At 42.1% G+C, this 10,121-nt stretch overlaps 1 protein-coding gene across 3 annotated transcripts in view; it reads right to left on the bottom strand.

The window, feature by feature from the left end:
* FNDC7 (fibronectin type III domain containing 7) overlaps positions 1 to 10,121 on the bottom strand; it is a 44,174-nt gene that overhangs the window by 26,175 nt on the left and 7,878 nt on the right. For all 3 annotated transcript variants that reach the window (XM_019502072.1, XM_019502071.1, XM_019502073.1), the window contains exons 3-6: positions 9,267 to 9,524; positions 7,818 to 8,072; positions 6,132 to 6,392; positions 5,357 to 5,614 (exon numbers count right to left, since the gene is read on the bottom strand). In XM_019502072.1, the coding sequence (XP_019357617.1) occupies positions 5,357 to 5,614; positions 6,132 to 6,392; positions 7,818 to 8,072; positions 9,267 to 9,524 (1,032 nt within the window). The remainder of the gene's footprint in view (positions 1 to 5,356; positions 5,615 to 6,131; positions 6,393 to 7,817; positions 8,073 to 9,266; positions 9,525 to 10,121) is intronic.

Raw genomic sequence — 10,121 nt, 5'->3', positions numbered from 1 at the left:
GTAAGGGTGGCCAGAGCCTGGAATAGGCTTCCCATAGAGGTGGTGCTCTCACCTTCCCTGGAAATCTTCAAGAGGAGACTGGATAGGCACCTGGCTGGAATGATCCCTGCCACCCCCAGTGCTCCTTCCTGCCCATGGCAGGGGGTCGGACTAGATGATCTGTCTAGGTCCCTTCCAACTCATTGATTCTATGATTCTATGAGCACAGGCATCAAATATTTAAATAAAAAAGTTTCATGTCTTATGGCAGGAAATTGTAGGTTTGAATGGGCTGAAAGCAGTTGGCATGTGAAAGCCTTTACATGAGAAACCCTTATATATTGAAATTCTATGGTGGCATTCCAAAATAGCACCTATAAATGAGAACCATACTGGTTATTGACTTAATAACTCTTCTGCTTTCCCTTTCTGCTTTAAAGGTTTTTATCACAACCAGCATTTTGCTGCAATGGTGCTGCTTTAACTGGAAAGATGTTTGACCATTATAATAACCATTGTCATTGGTATCCATGGTAACCCCAGATGTCCCAGTGTTTATCATGCCTCCATTATGCTAGGCACTGTACAAATACATAGGCATATATGTTCTCTGATTTTAAAGTGATCCAGGAGAGAAATAACAGTATTATTAGACACCAGAATTGGAAAGATTGGTTGAACTGTATGGTATTTTCTATTTCAACAGCAACTTGCTTTAAAGAATTTCAATGCACTTTTCTAAAGATGCACAAGGATGACACGCCAATTCGTGAAGCATTCCATATTTAACAAACAAACAAACAAACAAACAAACAAAAATACTCTCTTATTAAACCTCATGGACAACCCTTGAGACTGGGCTACAGTAGGGAAGCAGCAACATTATGATTCTATAATTGTTGAAACTGAGTCAGAAACATGGCTAAGTGACTTGCCTATGCTCATGGAGTAAGTCTGTGTAAGAAACAAAAGGCCTTTACCATAAAAATCTATCATTCATTCTGGCCCAGAGCTCCTGTGAGGCCTCCATCCAGATATGCCCCTTGGATGGGTTAGCAGTGCCCTGGCCCGCTGTCTGCGGGGGTTGTCTGGCGGGACCTCTGAAGCCTGGCGGGTAGCATGAGGGCCAGGGTTTCCCTTGTCTGTGCCCAGATTGAGGCCGTGGAGGGACAGGTGAGGAAACTCTAGGCAGAGGTGAGCAGGCTGTGGGGGATCAGGGCTGCAGAAGATGAGATTGATGAATATTTTCATTCTCTGCAAGGCCAGACACCTGGTGGATCATGTGAGAGTCCCAGGACAGCTGAATGGGGGATGGTCACGTCCAGAGCTAGACAGCGTGCAACTGTGACTGCTTCCCCAATGCAACTGGGGAACAGATACGAAGCCCTGGCAACGCTAGAGGATGATGCAGCAGAGGAAGCCACAGGGGAAGACATGTCCACAAAAAACACCAAGCAGGCTGAATGACAACCAAACAACTGGAGGAAGAGACGCTGGGTCATCATGATGGGTGATTCCCTCCTGAGAGGTACAGAGGGGCCTATCAGTCAACTGGATCCCATGGCATGGGAAGTTTGCTGCCTACCTAGAGCCAGGATCCGGGACATCATTGCAAGGATTCCCAACCTCATCCAGCCCTCTGATTACTATTCCATGGTCCTCATCCATGTGGGCATGAATGGTGCAGCCAGAAGTCATCTAGATCGCGTCACGAGTGACTACTGGGCTCTGAGGGCCAGGCTTAGGAAGTTCTCATCCATCCTTCTGGTCAGCAGTTGCCATCAGCATCAGGACACCTGCATCAGGGAAGTCAACCTCCAGCTCCGGAGTTTGTGCCATCATGCAGGTTTTGGCTTCTACAACCATGATCTGCACTTCCATGTGGGGTCCTCATCTCTCTTCTAAAGGTAAGAGTTTGTTCTCTTCCAAAGAAAGAAACTAAGTTCATTGGGGGATGGGGAAGCAAAGGATAAAGAGAACCTAGGATCAGCGAGCCACGAGCAATGCACTGAATCAGCCCAGGTAAGCACTAAGGAACCCAATAAACATCAGGAAAAGGGGGTACCAAGGGCATCCATTAGGGGGCCTAAATGGCTCTACACTAGTGCTAGGAGCATGGGGAACAAGCAGGAGGAACTGGCACTCCTGCTTGCAAGCAACAACTTCTACATGGCTGGACTAACTAAAACCTGGTGGGACCCTACTCATGATTGGGTAGTAGGCTTTGAGGGTTACAAGTTGTACAGATAGAGTGGGGGAAAAAAGGGGGGTGGTGTTGCTCTCTATGTTAAGGAACAATATACATCCTCTATTATCAAGACAGTATCAGAGGAGGGCCAAACCAAGGTACTGTGGGTCAGGATAGAAGGGGGCCAGGGGGAAAAGGACTTGGTAATGGGGGTCTACTATAGACTGCCACACCAGGAGGATGAGCTAGACCTGGAATTCTCCGACAGCTCGATCGAGAGATACAGTTGTCATGGGTAACCAAAACTACCCTGACATCTGCTGGGAGGAGCAGTCAGCCAAATCTAACCACTCACATAGGTTCTTATCTGCATACAAGACCTCCACTTAACGCAGAAGGTATGTGATCCCACTAGGGGAAACGCCTTGCTGGATTTGGTGTTAACTACAGGGAATGACCTGGCGAGGAGTCTACAGGTACAAGGTAACCTAGGGGATAGTGACCATCGATTGATTGAATTCACTATCTGGCAAAGGGTGGGTAAATTAACCAGCAGGGCTGAAGTGTTAAACTTCAGAAAAGCTAGTTTCAGTGTGCTCGGGAGATTAGTTAGTGAGGTATTAAAGCTCAAGAGCATTGGTGAAATGAGGGTCCAAGAAGGGTGGCTGTTCCTCAAGGGAGCAATCCCACAGGCGCAGGAGACAATCCCATTGCACATAAAAGGGGGCAAAGGGGCCAAGAGGCCTTCTTGGCTGAAAAGAGAAGTGCAGGAAAGCCTAAGGGCAAAGAAAGAGGTATACAGGCTGTGGAAACAGGGAGTAGCTGCCAAGGAGGAGTATACCTCCCTGGCACGCACTCACAGGGAATCAGTCAGGAAGGCCAAAGCAGGAGGGATAGACACAAGAGGGACACCAGCCCACCAACTGTTAGTGCAGACTTAGTGAAGGGGTACTTCGAGGTGCTGGATATGTTCAAATCAGCAGGCCCAGATGAACTTCATCCAAGGGTGCTGAAGAAATTGACCAGTGTCATAGCAGAGCCACTGGCATGGCTGTTCAAGCACTCATGGTGTTCCGGTCAGGTCTCATAGGACTGGAAAAGGGCCAATGTGGTCCCTATTTTCAAGAAGGGAGGAGAGAGGAACCGGGAAACTATAGGTCAGTTAGTCTCACCTCTATCCTTGGGAAAACTGGAAAAAATCATTAAGGCTCACATTTGTGAGAGCCCAGCAGGGGAAATAATGCTGAAGGGGAATCAGCACAGATTCACTGAAGGTAGATCCTGCCTGACTAACCTTGTTTCTTTTTATGACCAGGTCACAAAATGCTTAGACGCAGGAGTCAAGGTAGATGTCATCTACCTAGACTTTAAGAAGGCCTTTGATATGGTACCACATTCCGTTCTCGTAAATAAACTGACAGGCTGCAACACAGACGATTACACAGTCAGGTGGGTGGCAAATTGGCTTAGGGGGTCGCACCCAAAGAGTGGTGGTGGATGGATCAATATCAACCTGGAAAGATGTGGGCAGTGGAGTCTGACAAGGCTCGGTCCTTGGACCGGTGCTATTCAATGTCTTCATCAGTGACTTGGACGAGGGCACGGACAGCACCCTGTCCAAGTCTGCAGATGATACCAAACTATGGGGCAAAGTGAACACACCTGAGGGTAGAGGACGGATCCAGGCAGATCTGGACAGGTTGGAAAAATGGGCAGAATGAAATAGGATGGAGTTCAACAAAGACAAGTGCAAAGTGCTGCACCTGGGCAAAAAGAACCACCCACACACTTACAGGCTGGGGGATGACCTCAGCAGCACAACAGCAGAAAGGGATCTTGGAGTCAGTTGACTCCAAGATGAACATGAGTCATCAGTGTGACAAAGTGATCAACAAGGCTAACTGCACTTTATCGTGAATTACCAGATGCATGACAAACAGGTCCAGGGAAGTGATGCTTCCCCTCTACGTGGCACTGGTCAATCCACAGCTGGAGTACTGCATCCAATTTTGGGCACCGCACTTCAAGAGCGATGTAGAGAATCTTGAGAGGGTTCAGAGGAGGGCCACTCATATGGTCAGAGGCCTGTAGGCAAGGCCCTACAAGGAGAGACTGAGGGACCTAGATCTCTTTAGCCTTCACAGGAGAAGGCTGAGAGGTGATCTTGTGGCTGGCTATAAATTCATCAGGGGAGGGCAGCAGGGAATAGGAGATGCTCTATTTACTAGGGCACCCCCTGGAGTAACTAGGGACAATGGCCACAAATTGATGGAAAGCAAATTTAGTTTGGACATTAGAAAGAACTTCTTTCACACTAAGGGTTGCCAGTAGTTGGAAGGGGCTTCCAAGAGAGGTGGTGCTCTCCCCTGCCTTGGAGGTCTTCAAGAGCTAACTTTCCCTATCACAATCCTGGCGGGTTGAGGGATGGATAAAGCTATGGTCAGTATTCCTGTAACAAAGATTTCCCCAGGGGGTAGGGGTTGTAGTAAGTAGGCTGGTGCTGAAAGGTGCAACACGCATCACCTGGAAATGTTAAATTGGCTCAGTGTGAGTTTCTCCAAATTTTCACAAGTATTTTTTTTAAATAACTGAAGAGCTATGAAACCAAAAGGGGCAATTTTGTTCTGTCAGTGTCTTGATTTCAAGGGAACAATTTTACACTGATGTTCCAGAATAAAAATACAGCTCAATTTCTTTAAAAATATTTTTTAATGAAATAAACAGCACTGAAAAGCTGTTTCATTGTTGTCAGGAACACAGCCAGGAAGCAGCACTCCCAGCACTGCCTCCTGGCAATACCAGCACTTAAATGACTATTGCAATGCCAGTATTTTGACAAGGTAGTGTAATTATGTATTAGTAAGTCTTTTTAAATAAGGTAAGTTATTATATGAGCATATTATATGAGGAACACACACTCATGGTACTTAATCATTCTTAAACATCCTGATACTTATGGTAGCAAATTCTCGTAATGTACTTAGTACTATGGGAATTTAATAAAAGATAACTCTTGATTTTTTCTCCTATTTATTTATTCTCCCTATAGAAGGTTATAGAAGACTACAGAAATTATTTTCATTTAGACCTTTAATTATTATTAGTCTTTCTTTTTTGTGAATTCTAGAGCTGACATTAAAACATAAACACAAGAGAAACAGTATCACAAGCACCATATTTTTTTCTTACCAGTTTTAAGGCTCGCTGAATCTGTAGGTTTACTGGACCCAGCATCATTGCTTGCTATGACACAAATAGAGTACACGGATCCACAGTGGAGGGAGGCCATGGAGCAGGAAGTGGAGGATGTGACACAATTCAGTTTGGAGGCTCTGTTGGAGGCTGTCACACTATAATTTAAGGTTCCCTCTGTTGGAGTCCAAGAAATAATGGCCTTCAGAGCTCCACTGTCAAAAACTACTTGAACATCTGCTGGTGCTTGAGGACCTGCATTAGTTAAGAACAATTGTTTATGCACTTAACATATGGCCATTGACAGAAGTAATCCTTAACCAGACCCCTGGATACAAATACCCCCAAACTCTAGGAAATGCAGCTTTTGTGGCTTGCATCTTGCCTACCTTTTTTCACTCAGATCATAGTTACATGGAATTATTTTAAAGGTGACTCTACTTTCTCACTGATCTGTTGAAGTCTCAGTATTTATGTTAGTATTTGCTATTCACTAATGAAGAAATCCTAAATTCCTCCTGTAGTTTTAATATAGACCTTAATCAGGCACAACTTTAACTGGCGTTAATGGTACCTTTGCCTGAGTAAAATTTATATGACTTAACCTTTGTCCTTTAGGTTGCCCTCTATTTCATGACCTTAGAAATAGAGCAAGTATAATTTATACCAATTCAGGTTCTCCCTCTATGTGGTCTGTCAGAAACAGAAATGCAAATACAACTGTACATATTTTTAAGTTGTGCTTTTACACTAAAAATTAAATAATACTTACTTGTTCTTTGGTTGTATGTGAAATCATCTCCAGGTATCCCATTAACATTCCAGGCATGAGCTTTGATGGTATAGAGAGTTCCTGAATCTAGACTGGTAAACACCAACGAGGTATTGGTAGTATTCTCTTTCACCATATTGCCCAAGCCATCTGATCTCATTATGGACACAGAGAATCCAACTGCCATATGTACAGCTCCCCAGCTCACCACGATGGAGTCATAACTTGGGGAACTTGCAGACAGAACTGGAGCAGCCAGGACTGTCAATGACAAATCTACATTCACTACTGGGATTTCCATAAAGAGCAATACTGTTCAAAATGTGATAACTGTAGCTAAATGTGATAACATCAGACAGGGTTAAAGAGTCACATGCCTTCAGAGTCAGGACAAAATTCAGTAGTGACACAAACCACAGTATAAATTGGTCAAAGAATGAAGAGGCAAGGTAGCTTATTTTGTAGCAGTGGATTATTTTGTAGGCTGGCAGAATGGCCAACACACCAAACAGTGAAAGGATAACAAGTATAACAAAAGAAGCAACTGAAGGACCCCTCCTTCAGTTGCTTCTTTTGTTATACTTATTATCCTTTCACTATGATAAATGATAAATTAGAACTCCTTATATCTTCCGATTACCTTAGGCCTTCCTTTCCATTGCTTCCCTATCCTTCCACTCTTAAGGGTCAGTATATGTATTAACTGGAAAGCAAATCCAGGTGTTTAGAGTCACAAAATAGAGAGAATGCAGTGTAAAGGTTTTAGACTTATGCCCACAAAGTCATGTTTAAATTATGCAGGTCAGCCCATGGGTTCCAATAAAATGTTTATACCATGGCACCTCATATTATACCTGCCATATATATTTTTTAATGCTGTAGAGAGCTTTCAATATCTTTAAGACTGTATTTTCACTGTCTTCTGACCATAAAACCAAAGTCCAAAGACCAACTATCCAAGCTGTGGAAAAAAAAAGTATAATTAATACACTTCTGAAATCTCTAAAATTAACCCAGCATCACTCTATTAATCATGTCCTCATTTTAAGGTTCAAATATCACAGGAAAACTGGAAATTTCTTCTTCATAAATGTATGAATTCCAGATGTAGAATTCTAAATTTTTTAGCCTTGATTCAAAATTAAATATGAGACTTTGGTCAAGGCCTGTATCTTGCTCATGTGAGCCAATGATCAGGATCATTTTGGGAATCTGAAAACTGTACAATGATAAATGCAATATAGCACTGTAAGTTATCACCTGTAATCTATTACCTGGATAGCATAACTACACATACGGCTCTACATCTGCTTTTCACTTCCATAGTACCTTCTTTCAAGGCTGTAAGAGCTCTTTTAAAACAATGACTCGTAAGACTACTGCAAGTTAGTGTTATTGTCCACATTACTAATGAGAAATTAAAGAACAGAGAAAGTACAAAAGCAGAGCTGGCAATACAATCCAAAATAATACCCATTAATCTGTCACATCTATACTCATATAATATTCCTCAACTACTACAACGGTGGCACTTTCAGGAAGATTTAAATACAAGATTTCACTAATCATTATCAGTACAAATTGGTTGTTTTAATTTTCTCTACCAGACTTTTATAAGAATTGGTTAGAAAGTGTTACAGAATATACATTTTGCATTACAATATTAGTTTTCTAGATAAAAGTTACCTGTCTTTGCCTTTCTTGAAGGTGAAGGCTGGCTCTTTCCTCCAGAGTTTATAGATCTGATGGTGATTTTGTACAGTGTAGCAGCCTTCAACCCTGTCACTGTGCCTGGGGAATTTGTGATAATTGTTTCAATAAAAGACTCCCCATCTTGTGCAGTTAGAAGATAACTGGTAGCCCCAGGGACAGCTGTCCATTCCACTGTGATACTGTTGCTCAGTTTTGAATAAGCTTGATCAATAATGGGTATCTCGGGAGCTAAAATGAAAAAAACAACATGTTAAACTTTTAAAAAAACATAGTCTTCAAGCATTCCAGAGGTATGATCAGAAGAAGTACTCAGCACATGTCTCCATCTTCTTAGACACTTTTGTTTTAATTTCTTTAAGTCAAACACTACATTTAACTAATATAAAAAATATAACTGCAGACTTTCATGCAAGGAAGCGAGACTGGGTCCTTAAGCATCCATAATGCAGCAACCAATGAAAAAAATTCCTTAGGGCTATAAATATAACAGGGTTTGACTGTTGCTACGATGGTTCAGCAAATGTATAAAAGAAGGTTTATTGGGTTTATTGGCATCAATTGTGTAATTGGGAGAACTGTTCTGACCTAAGAAATGACACTAGATGCCTTGAAGCTTGTTCAGTCTTTCTCCGAGCTATACAGTTGGTCCATCAGAAGATATTACAAAAAGCCTTGCCTCATAAAATTAAAACACAGTTTACCCAATAACTAATTTGGCAAGCCTTCCATGCAGGCATTTCTTATACAAGACATAAAGAAGTTTTGTTCGCAGGGGGCTTGCAGGAATAGGTTTTTGATATACAGAACATCTGCATATTGTGCCATTTCTGACATGCCTGAGCTAAGTAGGGGGTAAAAATGGGTAGAATTTATTTAAAACTTCAAGGGAAAAATCAATGTAAACTTTACTGTACTAAATCCCTCAGTAAGAAAAAATCCGCTGGAAAAAAAAGTATTTCCAAAGTTTGTCAAGTAAAATAATTTTATAAGGAATTTTCAACAGATTGTTTTCTAAATAAATTTCAGTAATCAAACAGAGAAAATAGGAGATCTGTCTACAGAAGTTCTTACACCATACCCATAATTAACTTCAACAGTACATAAATTCTAAATGGGAATGCAATGTAAGCTTTTCATAGTCCTCACTGAGACCTCACTCATTCCATATTAGTTTTCAATGAAAATCATGATGGATGATTTCAAAAGTTGTGCTTTGATTAGCTGGGAAGAAATGTATGGCATGCAAGGTATACATGCAAATACACATACACAAGAAAGAAGAGAGGAAAGTGAAATCAGTGGGAAAATGTCCATACATCTCAGCAGGGGGAGGAGCTAGAAGTATAACAACATATAGTGGGTGAAGCTCTGGCTGTGTTGAAGGCAATGGAGATTTTGCTGAGCAAGCCATCCCATACTAACCTGTTAACTGCATAGTCTGTGCTTCAGCCAGGATAATTCCATTCTCATCAATTGCTTCCACTTTCACAGAGTGGATAGTATTGGGGGTTAGTGGAGTTAGGATGCCTATAAGAGTAACATCACTGAAATGAGCCATTACAGAATGGCCCACTATGTTCACAGGGCTTGCTGTTACCCTGTAAGAAATGGCTCCCGAAAACTTCGGCCATCTGAGATAAACACTTCTTGATGTCACATCATAAATGGATATAGAAAAGCCTGCAAAAAACGCCAAGCCCAGAAAAACATGTTAATCTTTCAAATCCAGAACATACTACTAAGCGAAGTTTTTGGATTTGCTTTGTAATAGGGTTGCCAACTCTGTTTAAGTCTATTCTAGGTTTCATCACGACATAACGACATTGATTACAGTGTGTAAACTTTACGTCAAGAAGGCAAATGCACATTACTATTACATTTAAAAAAATCCACAGGAGTACTGTATAAATTGGATTCAACATTTCATATTTATTTTAATGAATGCCCTATCATTTATCTCTTGGGTGACTCTCAGCAGTCTCCTGGAGATTTGTATCTAATTCCTGGAGACTTCAGGGCAAACCTTGAGGGCTGACAACCCCACTTTATAAGCCTGATAACCTGGACGTAGCCTCGTCTTCAGATGGCAGGTATTCAGAACTTCTGGAAGTCAATCCCTCTAAAGCAGGGGTGACCAACTCACCCTGTTCTCTGGGCCAGATCCAGGCTGTGGGGCTCCTTGGTTGATTAGATCTGTGGGGCTGTTGGTGATGGGAGCAGCAGCACATGCAGTTGTGGCAGTGGGACAAGCAATTGTGGGCTAGGTAACTGTTTGCT

This window comes from Gavialis gangeticus, unplaced genomic scaffold (genome assembly GCF_001723915.1).
Source record: "Gavialis gangeticus isolate Ggan-Ray unplaced genomic scaffold, GavGan_comp1, whole genome shotgun sequence".
Taxonomy (NCBI): Eukaryota; Metazoa; Chordata; order Crocodylia; family Gavialidae; genus Gavialis; species Gavialis gangeticus.
The sequence above is the reverse complement of the archived record's forward strand: the minus strand, read 5'-3'. Positions and strand labels throughout refer to the sequence as shown.